The sequence below is a fragment of the Terrapene carolina genome, unplaced genomic scaffold (genome assembly GCF_002925995.2).
Source record: "Terrapene carolina triunguis isolate 2854851 unplaced genomic scaffold, T_m_triunguis-2.0 Scaffold629, whole genome shotgun sequence".
Lineage (NCBI taxonomy): Eukaryota > Metazoa > Chordata > Testudines > Emydidae > Terrapene > Terrapene triunguis.
This window is the reverse complement of record NW_020664980.1, coordinates 18,270,525-18,290,457: the sequence shown is the minus strand read 5'-3', so window position 1 is coordinate 18,290,457 and position 19,933 is coordinate 18,270,525. Positions and strand designations below refer to the sequence as shown.

General features: G+C 42.5%; 1 protein-coding gene across 1 annotated transcript in view; it reads left to right on the top strand.

The window, feature by feature from the left end:
* The window catches only part of RNF145 (ring finger protein 145), a 48,962-nt gene that overhangs the window by 12,820 nt on the left and 16,209 nt on the right, over positions 1 to 19,933 (top strand). Inside the window, exons 2-4 of the mRNA XM_026659419.2 lie at positions 2,209 to 2,317; positions 11,847 to 11,938; positions 17,899 to 18,134. Coding sequence (XP_026515204.1) covers positions 2,209 to 2,317; positions 11,847 to 11,938; positions 17,899 to 18,134 — 437 coding nt within the window. The remainder of the gene's footprint in view (positions 1 to 2,208; positions 2,318 to 11,846; positions 11,939 to 17,898; positions 18,135 to 19,933) is intronic.

Here is a 19,933-nt window from a genome sequence, read left to right as displayed (position 1 = left end):
TCTTCCAGCTAATTCTTCTTGGGGTGACATAGGACAGTTAAATGCATGTTCTGCCTTAAGGAATGATGTTGCCCAGCAGTCCTTGTGGTTGCTGTTCATGTGTTTGGTGAGAGAGGAAGAGGTGGAGAATAGAGAAGAAGTTAAACTTGATAAAATGTGGTTTTTCTATTTAGCCAAGAAATAAAGACATGAACATTTGTTTGCTTTATTAATTAGACGTATGTAGCTCATCTAAAGCATCCTAATTGCTGTAAGCAAACTGTTTCGGTGCCAGGCCTCAGGCTCCATAAATAGCTGTATTTAATTGAACTTAAAGCTCAAAAGAAAAAAAAAAATCCAGGGGCTTTGTGGAAATTGTGGTACTATAGTCCTATTCCTGTTTGCAGTAGGGAGAGTAAACCGTGCCTTGAACTTTAAAAAATAGCAATTCTCAGATGAACGTCTAATTTATCACAGCTTTGTGTTGTTAATGCAAGATTCAGGAAATTTTGGAAAATTATAATAAACTGCTGTGACAAGTGTAAATTTATACATGTATTTTTTTAAAAAATTGGTGAGCAAATAAGTTTTATCTACCTGCCCTTAAATGGAATAAGGAAGTTTTACATGCCTGAATGGACTGTTGATTGCTTGGCTATTTTATGGATCTGAAGTTTTTTCTATGGGTTCATTGCCAGCAGTTTTTTTCAGTGAGTGCACTTTTACTAGAGCTTTATAGAGATGGACCACTGGAGGCTGGAAATACTAAATAGCTGGCAGTTGAGGAGAATTGGAATGTTTCTACATAAACATTTCTTAGTTTGGGATTCCATCCTATTAAATATTGGGACATACCACATTGGTAGGTTGTCTGATAGTAGCTAATTGTTATTGAACTACTCGTATATATTCTTAGAATATTTATTCAAGAATCTCAGTGCTGTTTCATGCTCTTGATTATGCTGTTTTGAGTATGTCGTAAGATAGTTAACTCTAGTTAAAAAGGTTGTGACCAATTAGGGAATTTGCTAAGTAGATAGATGATATTTTAAAACAAATAGCATTTACTGAATATCTATGATCTGTGTGATGAGCCCTTCTAAAGATGTTTTGTTCTTAGCTGTTAGGAAATCCTTTACTCTTGACAGATTTGCTGAATGGATTTTAGTGCCAGTCACTTAAGTTATTAACCTCTGAAATTAGGATCTCTGTGGCAGAGAGCTCAAAACGAAGGACAAACTGCACACCATGCGGTGTGCATAGGATTCCTGCTCTCTGTCGCTACAGTCTCTTTGGGGAAATACTAGGGACTGCCAAACATTAGATACTTATCACTGAATCCCTGAAGAAGCAGGCTTTGCAATGTCTGCTTTATTTTGGCATCCTGATGGAAAGAGGTTTGAAAAGGAGGGCCAACAACTTTTTTGCTTTGAGCTACTCACTAGCCAGGCTATGTTCTTGAACAGTAAAGCTTTGTATTCATTGGGAATTTTTCTCAATTCCCGCACATGCTAGACAACCATTGAAGTAGCTGCAGTGCAAACCCCAAGTGGAGGCAAGGAAAGATGTAATTTGCTCCATTGGAGTGTGCCCTTGCGTGAAACTGTATCAATTGGGAATTTGCCTGAATTCGAGCAGTATAGAGAAGAACCTACATTTCAGTCTCAAATTGTGATATTAAGCAGGGATTTCAGATGTGAAAATGGATGGTGAGAGAACTGAAGTAATTTACAAGTTTAATTTTGCTTAACATACAAAGGAAGGTTTTAAATGTATCCTATGTAATGCATTACAATATTTACATTGTTGTAACTTGATGATTTTGTGAATGTGATGGATATATTCACTGATGTATATTGCCTACAATGAAGGCATTTTGCTTATATTAGTGCTGAAATTTATCTACACTTAAATACGTGTGCCCAAGAGAAGAGAGAAGCCTGGACACACACATCTTTCTCTTGTCTTTTTTCATGTCTCAGCAGTCACTTTCTTTTGCCAAAATAGCATGGGTCAGTTTCACCATTGATATAAGTAGATGCAACTTGACTGAAGTGAATGGAGCTGTATGCGTGTATGACAACTACGTGTTTTTCCTCTCTTGTATCCAGGTGCATGATTTAAAAAAAAAATCCTGCAGTAAGAGAGAGTGATGTCTTTAAAAAAAAAAAAAAAAAAAAAACTCTTAGACATCAGAGGTTTTATTTCAACTTCTGATTTCTGCTCCAGGTTACATCTTAAGTGTTGTGCTCCTAACCTTACCTAGACAACACCTGGTTCAGCTCTACCTGTACTTTCTGACTGCACTGCTGCTGTATGCTGGGCACCAGATCTCCAGGTAAGAATGTGTGCAATTTTTCACATGACTTGGTTTTCAAATCTGAAAAATAATGTAATTAATATTTTGCCAGTAGTAGCCACACACAGAGGGGAAGGTCTGTTTATTTCATTTAGCTGTCTGGAATATATCCTGTCTTTCCTAATGTTGAAAAGAAGTTACAGGATTAACACCGATTCTGCTCCATTTCCGTTGGAAGATGTGTGGGGCTTGCTCTTTTAATTGACTTCAGTGGGAGTTGGATCAGGCCCATAAAGCCTTTATTTTAAAATCCCCCATAAGTCTTCCCTAGCCATCACAGGGGGTCTCTCCCCCATCCAATATGAAAGTACATTGCTTTTGTGATGGACATGATTTCTGTTGGACCAAGAAGAGAGAGTACTTGCATCTCTTTGAGTTTCACAAATGTTTTACTAGGAGGATAAGACCTATTGTTCCTTTCAACTTGCTGGTGCCTAGACAAGGGAGAAAATGTGGAATAAAGAGCCATAGAGAGGGATAAGTGTAGAATAATAGCGTTGGAAGCTTTTAATACGGGAATATTAATTTCTTCATCATAAATTATATTGTCCATTATTTTACTTTCATAAATCAGTAGTTCTGATTAGAAATCTTACAGTAATAAATAAGCACGCCAAATGCGTGTGGGTCTAAAATGTAAAGTGAGATGCAGTGGACAGGTCGGAGGCGATACAACCAACCAAAGTAAATCTTTCATTTATTGTTTCGGTGTTGCTGAATATATTTAGCCCAAAATAAAAACAAACTCATTTTGATTAAAGGCTTGGATTGGAGCCTGAAAAACTATCATCTTGTTAGGAGGCTTCCTGAGAAGTATCTGAAGTGTGGAATTGGATCTGATCCTTTTGATGCCCAGTGGTGGAAAATATTTGAAAACATCATATTAAACTGATTTGTATAAAATGGTAGGTTTGTTATTTAAGTGGTAAAATTGTTGTTCCAGCAAATGCTTTGAAACTGCCCTTTTGGTTAAATCTGTTCATTGTCAAGGAAAGTTTAAATAGAGGTTTTGGGGCAGTTATAAAGTGTTGATGTCATGGCTGTTAGGGTTTCCTTTAATGGTGTTCTGAATGTGGGGGAGAGGATTGTGGCCTCATATTTCCTGGGAAGGAAGGAGGATAGCTTCCTGATTATTCCCCTGGGAATCCTGAGTTTTTCTAGCTGTAGTTTGCAGATGTTTGTCCTAGTATTTTAAAGACTGTATTTACTTACTAGAGAAAGAAGCCTAACTTTGTTTTAAGATCCTGAGTTTAAATCAGAGTAAGGATGCTAATATGACGTCCTAAATGTGCATGCTCTCTCGGGTGTTCATCAGATGCAGGTGGGCTTTTGGTCCAGAGGGCGTGGAGATAGAAGATTCAGAATGAGTGCCTTCACTTCTGCAGCCTTGAGCGTTGGTTTTTTAACCTGAAAAAAGGGGAAAGAGATCATAAACTTCAAATTATATACAGTCTTGGGCATGGTCCCCTACTGGAATTTAATTCTGATTATTTTTTCACTGTAATTGTTGAATTTTACTATATCAGCTTATGAATATTGTGACATTTAGAAGTCATGAAAATGTATTGTTTGAACCATTAGTGTACTGGTACTCGGCTCCACAAATTTATTAGACAATTCCTAATAACGAGTTAATATGCAAGATTTTCATTTAAATGTAGTTAGGACTGCAGATTTGCCAGGGCATTTTTATCAAAAATCACGGAGTAGCCCGGTCCTCTGGGATTGGGCCTGGCTTCCCGCTCTGGGCGTTGTGACCTGGTGCACAGAGTTGCCGCGCGACTCAGGTTTGGCCTGGCTGCCCCTCCGTTAAGGCAGGTGGGCCAAATCTGAGCAGCTCTATAACCCTGCTCGCCTGATCACAATGCCTCTCACTCAAATTTGACCTGGCGGCTCCCCTGTCATGATGGAGGGTTGACCAGGCCAAGCCAAACTTGAGCAGCGTTGCAACACTGTGCACCCCAGTTCGCCTCTCTGTCTGGGCATTGCAAGCCCAGCCTCTTGGAGCAGGAGCTGTCACAGCAGGGAAATCCCACGCATATGCACACAAAGCTTGGACAAATGGGAAAATCATGCTATCCTTGACTGTTTTCTCCACTGTGACAAACCTGCAACCCTAATTTTTCACTTTCACTAGCATTGCACAGAAAACAGGCTTCGTTTTAAAAATAAAATTGGATCAAATCAACAGTCTAGTAGTAGAGCAAAGTCTAGCCACATGAAGAGCCATGTTGGGGTCCTGAGCTTGCTGGCAGAGCTAAAGTGTGGCTTACTGACATTCTTGAGCAAATTTACCCATTCCCCTGGAGCAGTACGGTCTGGTTTTGGTGGGTGTTTGGTCCAGTCATCCTTGACTGGTGGCAGGCTCCCCACAGCAGCCTATGACAGTAATAATGGGAGGACCACCACTCTTAGGACCTCCCCCCTCCCGCTCCCCTTCCCCCCCCCAAAAAGTTTTCAGATTCAGCCAGGGTCTTTTACAATAAAAGAACAGTATGAAGTTGAAGTGTGACTAATGTACAAATATGCTCTGTACTGTACATATTGTCACTTTATTGAGCATCCAGCTTGCTTTTTATATTGTCTCATAGACGTAATGTACTAAAATTACAAGAAGCAGGTATTTAGACTATTTTCACATATTCTAACAGTATAGTTTAGTTTTAAATGGTTTGAATAACTTGGTATTGAATCTACTGCAGTTCATTAGCTGGCATGCTGTTTAAGATGGGTGAGGAAGTAACGCTGGGGAACTGCAAACACAGCATGGTTGACAGACAACTTAAAATGTGAAACAGCAGGATTTACTTAACATCAGCTGGCATTCTTGACAATGTTCAGCCTTTTGGAATTTTTGAATCACTGGAGAACTTCTGTTTCCAGTGCTGCTGTTCCACTTCAGGAATAACTTGTGGTTAAGGCACAGGACTAAAAGTCATGACATCTGGGTTTTATTCCTGGCTCTGGTTTCAGATTTCCACATTTTTGTGTGACCTTAGGCAAGTCATGTAACTTCCTAATGCCTCAGCTTCCCCATCTGTAAAGTGGGGTGATGTTAAGAGGGGGATTGAGGATTGATTCAATACTGTTCGTAAAGCATTTGGAGATGCACTGCCAAACAAAAGGTGTAAAACATAGTAATGTGTTTAGTAAGAACAGTCACCATCATGGTAACTCCTGGGTGTCTGTAAAATAAAGGCAATAATAAAGGATAGATAATAGGACAGAAAATATCATAATGCTGCTATATAAATCCATGGTATTCCAGCACCTTGAATACTGTGTGCAGTTCTGGTCACTTCATCTCAAAAAAGATATATTAGAATTGGGAAAGGCTCAGAGAAAGGCAACAAAAAGATTAAGGATATGGAATAGCTTTTGTATGAGGAGAGATTAGAAAGACTGTGACTTTTCAGCTTGCAAAAGAGACGACTAAGGGGGGATATGATAGAGGTCTATAAAATAGTGACTGGTGTGGAGAAAGTGAATCGGGAAGTGTTATTTACCACTTCCCATAACAAGAACCAGGGGTCACCCAATGAAATTAATAGGCAGCAGGTTTAAAACAAAAGGAAGTATTTCTTCACACAACACAGTCAACTCATGTGGAACTCATTGCTAGAGGATGTTGTGAAGGCCAAAATTATAATGAGGTTCAAAACAGAACCAGATAAATTGATGGAGGATAGGTCCATCAATGGCTATTAGCCAAGACCGTCAGTGATGAGACCCCATGCTGAGCATCCCTAGCCTCTGATTGCCAGAAACTCGGAGTGGATGACGGGGTGGGGGGGTGTCACTCAGTGATTGCCTGTTCTGTTCATTCCATCTGAAGCACCTGGCATTGGCCACTGTTGGAAGACAGGCCACTGGGCTAGATGGACCATTGGTCTGAGACAGTCTGGCCATTCTTATGTTCCTATCCAAGCTAACCTGAAAGGCAGATTCACATGCCCCCTCATGAAAAATAGATGCTCCACTATTTCATACACAGTTACATCAGCCTCTTGCACAAACATATTATACAATCTTTCCCTGGAAATTTCACTGGGATGTGTGCTTATGTTAAAGAAAGGAACCCTGCATCATTTCATACGCCTTGTTTTTCTGTTGTGCTGTGGTTCTATCCCACAATTGGCAACATTGAGAATTATGGGGTTCCAATGAGCGGGGGAAATAACAAGCAGGAACTATTTGTTAGATATAACTTAATTTGTTTTTAATATGACACAAGACATGAAACCTAGAGTTGTTTTTTGGTGGGATTGTTTGACGTTAATTGAGGAGACAGATTAGCCGAAGTAAATGACAGTGGCATGACACAATTAGGCCAGATAACCACTGTGTGTTATGGCAGTTGACTACAAAGCACCTTTGTAAAAAACGGAAGAGCCTTTCTTGCACGTATGAGAATATAAATGTATGAGTCAAATATAAGCATTATCTGAATTGTCCCTTTGTTTAGAAATATAGGTTATTCCTAAGGCTGTGTCTCAGTCATGGGTATTTTTAGTAAAAGTCATGGACAGGTCACGGACAGTAAATGAAAATTCACGGCCCCTGACCTGCCCATGACTTGTACTATATACCCCTGACTAAATTTTGGGGTGGGAGGGTGACCTGGGGGCACCGCAGGTGCTGGGGAGGGCCCCGGAAGCAGCAACATCCCCCTTCCTCAGCTTCTAGGCGGAGGTGTGGCCAGGCAGCTCTGCGCGCTGCCTCTGCCCTGAGTGCCAGCTCTGCAGCTCCCTGGTCATGTCGCCGCCTAAGAGCTGAGGGATGTTGCTGTTTCCGGGGAACCCCCACCCTGAGTTAAGCGCCGCACAGAGCCCTCACCCCCTCTTATGCCCCAAATCCCAGCCCTGAGGTTCCTCCCACACCCAAATTCCTGCTGTGGGAGAAGGTGCAGTGGCCCAAGACTTCCCCAGCAGCGGCTGGTCCGGAAGGCAACCAACCTGCTCAGGTAGCCCCCGGGCCAGCCGCACTGGTGGCTGCAGAAGTCAAGGAGGTCCCGGAAAGTCACAAAATCCGTGACCTCTGTGACAAACTAGCAGCCAGTTGATTGTGAGTGGCTTTCTTTTTAACTTTCCAACCTGGATTGGCTTTAGAACTGCATTCCCAACAGCAGTAAATCTGGAAATCTGACTTTAGCTTTATATTTATGTCCTAATTTTCTAACACAAATCTTATGAGACATTTCATTTAATAAGACAATAATTGTTTTTACACTATTCCGGTAGAATGAACAATTGAGAAGTAAAAGCTACAGCTTAATAAAGCCTTAATTGATCAAAACTGAGTGCACACACTCAGTCCAATCAGCATCTTTGTATAGCACTGCAGCTGTTCGTGGCCTCTCCTAAATATCTGTACCAGAAGATCATTATTCTTGTGCTGCTAATGTAATAAGAAAATCACAGCTTTGATGTTTCACTACTTTTGAATAAGAAATTAGGATTCAACTCATCCACAAATACTTTTTTAAAAATTGTGCTACAATTTTATAATTTAGTACTTTACAGATCTGTTACGCTCTCATGATATAAATTATTTTCCTTCAAATGTTGCTGCAGTTGAGCCTGTAGGAAAAATGACTCAAAGGAGATCTGATGCATTATGTGTCAGTGTGGATCTATTGTAGGTGCACATGCATCTGAGATCAGTCTCTTGAATAGCTGTGTCAGTCATGGCTGTGCGTGTGTCCTGTGGCTTTGTTCTCCCATCTGAGTACATAAAGGGTATAGGGGTTGCAACCCTTCCTCAGTTCCCTCTTACCACCCACAGCAGAGAGAATAAACCCAGTGAGTGTCTGACCAGCTACTCCCTTCAGAGACCTTTACATTGTTGTTTTTTTAATCAGGTTTGTTGAGACTTTTTGTCTGCACGTTCCCAATCAAAGGATGTTTCCAAAAACCCCATCTCCAATCAGTGACCCTGTTGAACATTGGTGCGAGGTGCTTTGCACCAACCACCATGCCTAATGGTAGATTCCAAACGCTGCCCGTCCTGCCATGGGCTGATCCTTATAGGGGATAATTGCTAATGCACACAGAGCACACGTAGCTCTCCCCTAGGCAGAATATGCAAGTCCTTTTCTTCAGGGTCTGCAAATCCAGGGATGGTCAGCTAGAGCAGTCCGCGTGGGTCACTTCAAACCCAGAGGTGATGGTCACTACCAGAACAAGGCCAGATAAACCAGCATTGGACAGCATTCCTTTGAGGGCAAATCATACCCCAGGATCGGGCAGCAGAAAGAAGGCAAAGAGGACTCTAGTAGAGCTGACACTGACATCTTAGACACTGACCACCTCTGTGTTTGATGAAATCTTCAGCGCTGACAGCCCCAGGCAACAAAGCCAGCACCTGTTCCCACAGGTAAAGGGGACACTGATTCATGCAGCTCGACAGAGCTCAAATATAGCTCCAGAACTGAAGGGAAGTGCTGGAAGGAAAACATCACTCCAACAAGGACAGAGCTCCTAAGTCCTCAGTCAGAACTGGAGTGGCTCAGGGAACCAGAGACCTGGCACTGCCCTCAATACTGATATCCATGAGAGAGCCAGGCAAGGGCCCAAGATATACACTTGAAGAATCAGTCTCCTCTCCAGAGACATTTCGAGGACTGAAGAGGTGACTGGCACAGGTATCATATCACCCCACAGCACCACTGTTCAAAGAAGAAAAGTATTGAGCAGAGAAGAGGAAGTGTGTATAACTGGTGTTGGGAAGAGAAGGACAAATGTTCTTTCTAGAATCCTCTAGATTTCTCCTCCATCCTCATGTATTTTAATGCAGATTGTCTAAAGAGCCCCATTTCGGTGTACTTGGCACGTACTATGATGCTTGAAAATCTGCATTGAGCAAGGGCTGTCACAGATGCACAGAACAGATTTTTGAAGTGTTTGTTTTACTACTTGAGATTAACTTCTGAATTCCAGAGACCTTTTTCAAATGAGAAGGTGAATTGTAGGGTGGAAGCTTAGCTGTTTATCAATTAGGGATAGAGCTAGAGTATTTCTCCATGTTTAACTGGCACAAGCTTGAATCCCAGAGCATAGTTGCACTAAAGCAGTGTGAATGTGTTGGATAACTAGCACTGAGTCACATGCACATTCTTTGTTGAAGGGAAGGACTTTCCTCTTTCATTTGATTTGGAGATATCTGTTAGGAGGTTGCTTTTGCTTTGACTGGAATGACTGCTGTATTGTTCCAATATGTCCTTTTTATTTGGACGTGCTAAATGTTCATATTCTTTCTGCAGAGGTCCACAGATCTGTTACCATGAGCACTTCCTCCTGCTTGGGGGGCAGAACCAGACTTGTCAGTCACTGACCGCAGGGAATGCCCCCCATCCTGAAGTTCCCTCCAGGTTTTTTTTTTCTGCCTCCCCAGCACCTGGTGGCTCAGCCAGTCTTCCTTGCTGCAGAGCTTTTCCGAAGGAAATAGCAAACTTTATTTCAAACGTTTAGGCTAGCAGTTTGGTTTAATTGTCTTTAGTTTCCAGTTGTATCCCAGGGCTGTCTTAGATTTTTGAGAAGACTGTCCTCTCAGCTCTACTCCTCTTTTAGGTATTTGCTGGTGCCACTGCAGGCTTCGGGGAGCAAGGCAGGCCATGAAATGCCAGAGGCAAAATGAAGGGTTGGTCTAGGTGACGTCACCTTGGCCAACCAGCACGGTTGGAGAGACTGGATCTGCCCGGCAAGATGCAATGCAGACCTGCCAAGATTGTCTCAGGCCTCCTTCCCTGGCAGGAGTGGAGCCAAAGAACTGGGTCCAGGGCAAGCAGCCCATTTACCCCATCTCCGTTAAGGGGTGAAGCAGGCAGAGCTTCAATATATTTTCTCTTTTCATTTGCACTGCCATGTTCCATATCCCCATCTTTAGTGGAAGAATACTTACATTGGACTTGTGCACACTATCCTGTTCTTAAATAATCCAAAATGATCATCTACACCAGTGGCTCTCAAACTTTTTTACTGGTGACCCCTTTCACATAGCAAGTCTCTGAATACGACCCCCCCCCATAAATTAAAAACACTTTTTAAATATATTTAACACCATTATAAATGCTGGGGGCAAAGCGGGATTTGGGGTGGAGGTTGACAGCTCGCAACCCCCCATGTAATAACCTCGTGACCCCCTGAGGGGTCCCAATCCCCAGCTTGAGAACCCCTGATCTGCACCAATGACAATAGAGTTAGATTTGATGAGTGTGTGTTTACATATGGGTATATGAATTTGTCCCCCTTCCCTTTAACTATACATATTCTACTGAGGGAGCAATGCAAATAAATAAATACAAAGAGTGACACAGATACATAACCTGATGTACATAGTTTATTTCAGCTGTTCATTACTTGTTTTTATGAAGCACTGTGATAGAAATTGAAATGTTAACATTAAGTATGAACTTCAGCTGTTACTTAGGTTTAAAAACAAAAAAGAGAGAAATTAGACGAGATGGGGAGAAATGAGGGGTGGGGTGGAGAAAGAGGACTGCCTTCTAGTTATTCCACAAAGAACAAAAACTGGCTGGTTTCATAGAACTTTGACCTCTGCTTTTTCTAAATGGTCTGTTGCTCTTGAATCATGTACTTCTGATGTCTCCTTCCAGCTGCTCTCTCCTTCCATGCATACTTCAGTTGGTGGCAATGCATTCTTGTTGGTCAAGGTAGGGAGTGTTTGGATTTTCATAGACCAAACTGAGGAAATTAACTTTCACCACACAAAAAGGAAGCAAGTTACTCATGCAGATGATGAAAATAAGTTATTCTCTTACGTTGGAGTTCTTGAAGACAGCCACATGTGACATGTAGTAGAATATTTCATTCCAAACCAGCAATGCTGGAATACTATAGGAGGAGAGGGTCATATGACAACTGAAACAAAAACTGGTGCATTATACGTAATATGTTAACGTAGAGAAGTTCACCTTGTTGTAAAATCTTTTCTGTTACCCTCCCCTGCTTGCTGGGCTGCATGCCCAAGTTAAAACTACTCCATCACTCATTTAACTTGAGCACCACTCATTTAAAATACAAGTTTTGAGAGGTCTGTGTAAACTTGTTAATTTAGGCTGTGATGCAGCAAGGCATTTAAGCTGGTTCCTAACTTTAAGCATGAGTAGTCCTTTTGAAGTCAAATATGATTTGACGCTTTTCCATTTAAAGAGACAGGTTTTTAAAGGGCACAATGACCATTTCGTAAAAGAGCTGACAGCAGTTTCACCAGCAGATGAATTGGAAGGACATTTTTGCTCATCCCTCTAGTTACAAAACTGCTTGACGTGGAGGTGGGAGAAGAAACACTGTGATGGACAGAAAAGAAATATTTAAATAGATGTCACTGAAAAGTGAAGTAGTCCTTAAGTCAACAAATGGTTTCTTTCCAAAACTTCCTTGTAACTTCAGTCTGTTAAATACAGTGTGCAGCAAAGGTGCATATTATATGAAGTAAATTCCTTTCAAGCTGGTTAGAGATGTCTTAATATTTTGTTTTTGTTCATTAGGGATTATGTTAAGAGTGAGCTGGAGTCGGGATATGAAGGGCCAATGTATTTAGAACCTCTCTCCATGAATCGTTTCATGACCGCCTTAATAGGTAAGTGCAGTTTAAACATCTAAGGGGTGGCAGGAATAACGACTTGTTTCTAATTCTCTTCCTGATCTCTTCTGCATGCACCTTTTTTTAATTTCCTGGGACTGAGTGTCTCTTGGCATTATAGGTTTTTAAATAATAATGATATGTACTTTTCCATTGAGAGGATTGGATCCATGCAGCCTTATGATGTAATTCCATCTTCGGGGGGTTCATTTACTACAACTTTACTAATAAACACATTCCCTTGGGTTGCAACTTTGCTTGTAAATTAAAATCTTCACTGTGCCTGGTTACCTTAATATTAGATTGTAAAAGTTTTAGTTTCACTTGCTTTTTCATGTAACAAAATGAACCTACTAAGTTGTTGTAAAGACCGATTTTGGCATGCTAACCTGTGCTGTGGCCTTCTGACTTTGATAGCACGTTTTTGTTGCTTCAAGAGGAGTCAATCACTGGAGGCTTCTATCAAAAGTGCAGAGTGTTTTTTTTATGTATCCCTACAGATGGATTTTAAATCTTTTCCATAAAGGAGATTAGTGTGGCTGAAAATTTGCCCAGGAAATAACAATTAATTTAAAACAGTTGATTTACTGAGAATGCTGGTACTGTACATGGTTTTTTTTACTTTTGTCTCTGGCTCCCTGGAATGTGTTGGGGGAAGATCTGAGCATCTCATCTAGGGGCAAAGGGTCTCTTGGTTCAGTGCCCAGAGGCAGGGCTGGAGCAGTGGAGAATGCTATGGTCTGTGTTGCCTTCAAGACTAAGTTAATAAAACCTAGTATGTCTGTAGTTGCCACCCTTACAGTTTCACTTCCTAAAATTAATTCTCCTCCCTTCCTGTCTCGCTCTTAGACTAGCTCTCTGACTCGCTGGCTCTGATTTAGAGTCAACAGTGTAATTCTGTTTGAATTCCTCACATGGAATTTCTACAATGCCTTCCAAGTATTAACAAGCATGTATGCATAATCGATACTTCTGTCTTTAAAAGTGCAGAACAAAAACATTTGTTCTCAACAGCCCTGTGGGTTAAGCAAGCATTATTCCCATTATTTAGAGCTAGGGAAGCTGACATACCTAGAGATTGAGATGTCTTCTACCATGCAGAAGTTTGTGTAGGTGGACCTGCAAGGGTGCAAAAAACTATTTTAAATTCTGAGTGCCAGTAATATTATTTCCCTAGTTTTGACTGAAATGCAGAGGTTAACTGAGCTTGACTTGATGGCTCGTGAGCTATTCTTTCTCAAAAGTGTTACTCATAACAGCAGACGTGATTTGCATATATGAAGATCCCTTTTTCTAACACTGTAATTTTTCCCATGATGAACTTTGACCAGTAAAGAACATGTTTTGGTATTAAGGTCACTGAGCCCTACCATATTTCAGTGGGAGAACTTAGGAATGTTTACAGCGTGTGTTCATAGAATGATAGAAAGTCAAAACTCTTTTAAGACAGACCCTCTTCAATTCCTCTTGCTAAGGTCTAAGGATTTCATCTACAGTAAAAGCTGTTTTATCTGGTACTTCACCAACTGGAAAGCTCTAAAAACCAGCATTTCTGATCTTCATTGAAATTCTGGTTTATAGTCCGGTTGACGTGGGGCCAGCAGGCGGTTAGGGTGCAGTGCGGCGCGCAGGCTCTGGGAGGGAGTTTGGGGGCACAGGGTTGGGGAGTGGAGGCGCGTACCTGATCCAGGGGGCGCTCACCTCAGGCGGCTCACCGCAAGTGGTGACCTGTCCCGGCTGCTCCTAGGCAGAGGCGCGGCACGTGGCTCTGCACGCTGCCCCGCCTCACCCCGAGTGCTAGCTCCACAGATTCCATTAGCTGGGAACCGCGGCCAATGGGACATGGGGGGGGGGGGCACCTGCCGGCGGAGGCAGCACACAGAGCTGCCTGCCGCTCCTCCACCTAGAAGCAGCCAGGACAGGTCGCCGCTTGTGGGAAGCTGCCCGAGATGAAAACCCCCAGATTCCACTCCCCAACCCGCTGCCCCAAACTCCCTCCCTCTTAGTTAACCGGCATTTTTCACTTCCTGGCACCCCTCATACCTCCAACATGCTGGATAAAACAGCTTTTACTATATTTACTACTTTGACTGTGGAGACTCAACTGCTTCCTGTCTACTTGTGGCTGCTATAAAAGGAAAACCATGTATGAGATGTGTAATGGGAACTGAGGCTGGCTTTATACAGAATGTTAAGGCTTCCAGGATGTATACATTTAATTTTGTGCATAGGTTATAACCTGTAAACTGGTCCCTGCCCCAAAGTAGTTTATGATCTAATCTAATTTACAATTACATTTAAATTTATTTATGTATAGAAGTTTCTGTAGCCCTCATGTCTGCAGTGTTTGTAAATGGGCTTTCAACAGCCATTTCTTCCTGCAGGCCTGTGGCTCAGACTGACCATTGCTGACTGAGATTGCTAATATATGCCTTAGTGCTGCAAACAGTATAATTTGAGGGTTGCCTCTTGTATAAACATGACATCCCATGAGCATGTTAGCTTTGGAATTTTCCCAGCTAAGTGGCTTTGGAAACTATGCTGCCCACAACATTAATCTTCTTAAGATGTAACCCCAATAGTGTGTATTTATTTTAACCACAGTTAAAAAACTGTAATGGATTAATGTGGAAGAAAGGGAGAATTTGTCGGCATCAGCCTTTTGTGGGGAGGTGGAAGGAGGGACTAAAACAAAGACAGTTCTATATTAGAAATGATTTGGAGGAAAAGTTTACCATGTCAGCTTGCTTACAACAAGTCTTCCATTAGGTCATGAGCTAGACGATTCAGGTTGCAAAAACTGTGCAGAAGTCTTGGGAGCAGAAAAATGGTTTTGTGCTCTCAGAGCTCAGGCACTCCACAGGAGACAGCTGTCCTTCTTCCCTACTGTCTCCTTCCCTGAAGAAGAGCGCTTAAATTCTGCAGGAGACAGGGTACACAAGCACTGCTCTAGTACATCACTCAGCCCATGGTTTCCAACTTTCAGAATGCCAGTGGGCGAGTGGATTTGTTGATGGTTATTAACAGTTTGTTGGCACAGTCTGTTCTTCTGTGTTTTGACATTCAGAACAAGTGCCTTTCTTTTGACTAATTATATCATTACCTTATGTTGTCAGTGGTTTTTAATCACATAATACCACCTCCCCATGATAATCTGACTGTGTCTTTCCAAGTTCTTTCTGTCTCTCTATCTTTAACATGGAATGGGGAGTACCTTTTCATCAAAAGTCCTGTCATAGATCTTTTCAGATCCTCCCTGAAGGGGTAGACAAATGACACGACACTGTTTTGAGAGAGCAGATCAGAGCCTTGAGATAAAGTACTCCGTTTATTTAATTTGGTGACATACAGCCTCCCTCCTGCGACAAGTAACTTTCAGTCAGTGCTTAGATTCCAAAGGTGGAAGAGGAGACTGCTAGGTATTCTCAGGGAGTTAGCATAACATTGATTTGCTACATGTTTGGCATGTTGATTAGTAAAGGAACGTGGTTGCACTACTTTCTGTTAGATGAGACTTAGATCTGTGGTCCTGCTCTTCAAAATCATGAGAGATCCAGTGACATTCTTTATAAGAGTATAAGGCTATGTCTACACTACAGACCTTACAGCAGCACAGTTGTACCGCTGCAGCTGCACTCCTGCAGGGTCTCCCATGTAGCCACTCTCTCCTGTCGGCATAATTTAACCCACCTCCAGCGAGTAGTGGTAGCTATGTTGGTGGGAGACACTCTCCCACTGACATGGTGCTGTCCCCACTGGCACTTCTGTCTGTCAAACTTACGTTAGTCAAGGGGATGTTACTTCACACTCCTGACTGACAAAAGTTTTACCGACAAAAGTGCTAGTGTAGACAAAGCCAAAGGGGACTAAATTGGTGCTGTGGCAAAATTTCACTGTAGATAATTACGTCATGCCTATACCCAAGAAAGTATTGGTGTTAGTTTTGGTATTCTTTTGTCTACAAAGCTGGGTTGCCTTAGTTACTATGAGTCACAGTAACTGGAGTAAATCCAACTGTACAGGCAGCTGAGTAGCAGAAAATTGTTAATGCACAGTGATGTGCTGCCAATAGTTGAACCAGGGCTCCCTCAAAGATTTTTCTCCCATCTGCTAACAAATTTCATGTATTGGGGACAGAGGCTGAGAGTGGGTTACAGGGAATGGACAGAGAGCAGGAAAATGATGAGGGAGGGACTTGGGGGTCTTCATTGTTTCCTTTATCCATTTAAAGAAAAACATTCTCTCAGAACCACAATCAAGGAAGGGAGGCAGCATGACAGGGCAAATATACTAAGTTTACTTGCTGGAAATGTGATATTTATGTTCCTGAGAAATATACTTTGAGAGTCTAGTGCAAAGTGTAGCTTGAGAGCAACTTTCACGTGGTAAATTAGCGCCCCAACTTTCACAATAAGCCATAAATCAAGCTAATCCCATTTCGAAACAAGCCAATCCCTAAGAACCCCAACACTCTGGGACTAGTTCCCCCGGCGTGCAGTCTGGGACTGTGGTGGGCCCGCTGTGCACCCCTGACTCTCCCCCCCCCCACCCCTACTTGCCCCTGCTTGCTGAGAGCCGATCCAAAAAAAGAAGCTACAAGCCAAAAACAAAGCCAACAAGCAACTCACAAGCCAATTAAGCCCAAAAACAAGCCCAATTTCTGATTTATTTCCCCCCCCCCCGCAGGTTTGGCATGTCTGCTTGAGAGGTGTGTGCAAACCATAGAATCCTAGGAATGGTGTACTGGTAGGGACCTCAATAGATCATCTAGGCCAGTTCCCTGCAATGAGGCAGGACTAAGTGTTCTCTAGACCAGAGGTTCTCAAACTGGGAGGCATTTCGGAGGTGCAAGAGGAGCTTTGGGGTGGGGTGGGGGACTTGCTGCGCACATTTTACCCACAGCAATGAATAGTCCAGGAGTTGGCAACCTTTCAGAAGTGGTGTGCCGAGTCTTCATTTATTCACTCTAATTTAAGGTTTTGCGTGCCAGTAATACATTGTAACGTTTTTGGAAGGTCTCTTTCTATAAGTCTATAATATAGAACTAAACTATTGTTGTATGTAAAGTAAATAAGGTTTTTAAAATGTTTAAGAAGCTTCATTTCAAATTAAATTAAAATGCAGAGTCCGTCTCCCTCCCCCCCCCAAACCAGTGGCCAGGACCTGGACAGTGTGAGTACCACTGAAAATCAGCTTGCGTGCCGAAGGTTGCCTACCCCTGGAATAGTCCATGCCACTCTTACTTCTGTGCTCCTGCTGGGGGTGGCGCCTGCCTTCAGAGCTGGGTACCAGGCCAGCAGCCGCTGCTCTCCTGCTGCCCAGCTCTGAAGGCAGTGCCGCTGCCAGCAGCAGTGGAGAAGTGAGGGTGGCGATGCCATACCATGCCACACTTACTTCTATGCTGCTGCTGGCAGCGGTGCTGCCTTCAGAGCTGGGTGCCCAGCCAGCAGCCACTGCTCTCTGCTCTGCCATCAGACTGAGCGGCCTGAGAGTGATCTCCGGATAGCCCCCCAGCCACTCCTTCTCTTCCTCCTATCTCAGAAAGAAATGACAGCATGGTTGGGCTTCAGAAACTCTCAGCCGTATGTACATATATGGGTGAAGCTAACAGGAGGGATGAAGAGATGATTTGCCCAATGGTCATAGGGCTTGTTCCAAGGTCCTTCCTTTCATTGAGCAGATAGAAGCCATACTTAGTATGTCAGCCTTTTCTCTGATAAAACGTCTTATTGCGACACACAGCGAGATGGTATCCAGCTTGCACTCTGAGGGTGATATCATGTGTGAACCTCTGAAGATGCAGGAAAATCCAGTTTCATAACAGGTGTGCTGTAGTTAACAGAACTGTCATGGTAGTACTGGATATTGTTAGATGCTTTACTGGAAAGCTAAATTAAGATGTGTGTTTCCTGGAGGAGGTGAACAGCTTGCTATAAAATACTTTGTCATGTTTTCAGGTCAGCTGGTGGTATGCACCCTCTGCTCCTGCGTCATGAAAACCAAGCAGATCTGGCTCTTTTCTGCTCACATGCTCCCTCTGCTGGCACGGCTCTGCCTCGTCCCTCTGGAAACCATTGTCATCATCAACAAATTTGCCATGATTTTCACTGGCTTGGAAGTGCTCTATTTTCTGGCATCGAATCTTCTAGTACCATATAATCTTGCGAAATCTGCATACCGAGAGCTTGTCCAGGTAGGCTGTACACTGATCATAACAGGTTCATTGGCTCTGATTGTGGTATTACTTTATATTTTGTGGTCTGAAAAAGCAGTCATTGCAAAATGTCTTCCATGGCTCAGTTTTGGGGAGTGAATTGTGCTTTCCTATCATTCCATATTGTGTTTTCTTAGCAATGTCCTCTTCCACTTATTTAACGTACATTGCAAGACAGCATGGACTAGCAGTTAGAGCAATGACCTGGATTCTAATCCTGGTTGATCACTAAACTTGTGCAACTTGCTTGATCTCCAGTTTGCCTAACCCACGGTTTTATTGGATAAAAACCAAGGCCTCTGTCGGATGGATGTTCTAGTTGCTAAATCGGAAATAAGCTGCTCTTGGAAAGCAAATTGCACCCACAAAAACAATTGCAGTAATTCTGGTGTATATAATAATGCCCTGTGTAGAAAAGTGGCAGTTTGTAAGTATAACTTATCTTGAGTTGGAAATGAGAGATCCAAGAAAAAACATGAAACCAAGAATAAACTATGAATAACTTACACTTCTGGAATATTAAAATGCATTAGCAACTTTGTATACACATAAACATCAGTTTGGAAATTCACTCCTAGCAAAGGCATCCATTTTCCCATCGATGTGTGTAACTTTCATTAATGTCAGTTATGCAAGTCGGTTGAAAGAGAGACTTCAAAATTGGCTTACTGCAAATCAGAACAGACTGAAACATGGGGAAGCTTTCAGACAATTTTAAAAAGGAATTTCCTGGCTTTTGTCAGGCAGAGTAACTCTTGTCAAATTTTTCAACCAGCACCCGTGTACAAACCCCAGCTGTGCTACAGACCCCATTTGGAGCTTGATAACATGGGTTATTATATACTCCTTGGCTGCAGAGAGAGACCGGAATGAACACCAGTCCCTATGGAGTGCTCCAGTTCTGCCAGACATAAGTCCCAAGCTGCATATGTTGGCCCAGCAAAATGCAAAGTGACTGGGAATAATGAAGTTTCTTGTATCATGAGGAAATGGAGAATTGACTGAGACTGCAGTTTCTATGCAGAATATGAAGATAGGCTGCCTCTCCAATGAAAACAATCCATGTCCTCTTGCTGTTTTTAAAAATGGGTTCTGCCACACGTGCGTGTAAGGCACTCTGACCTACATGGACTTGCTTTGAAAACTTCAGAATTACGTGTCTGGTTCTAAACATGAAGCTTTTGCTTGGCCCCTTGCTGAGCAGGCAGTGTTTTAAAAGTGACCTGTAAAAGGGGTGGGGGAGGGAATTGGCGTGCACTCTGTTTTTACTGCTGTGTTGTATATAAAGAAGCCCTGAAAGGTTTTTGTGAAAAGGAATTTTCTTTTTTTCCCTTAATATTCTGATCTGATCTCGCCCTCGAAATCTTTACAGCTTTGTCTAGGCTAACCATTTATCCTACAAACTTCCTGTTGTTGCTACTGCTAGCTGAGCCCCAAATGTGGTAGAAATGGTGGGACAACTAGTGTGGATGATCATCCTGCAGCCACTGGTGTTCTCACTGCCATGTTGCCTAACTCTGCTTAGGGCAGGTCAAAATGGCACAGTGGTAAAAGCTCTAGCATTTGCCAGATCTCTACTCTACACTAGGACTCCCACCAGCACTGTCCCCCAATGCAGTAACACTGGTGGGGAATTTTTTGGTAAAATTCCCTACTGCAGACCAGGCCCATCTGAAACTTGGGAATTTTGTTTTTTCTTAACACCTATTTAACCTCCATGCCTAACGCATTTAGTTGAAAAGATGTTTTTGTCCAAGATTCAGTGCTCTTCATTTAAG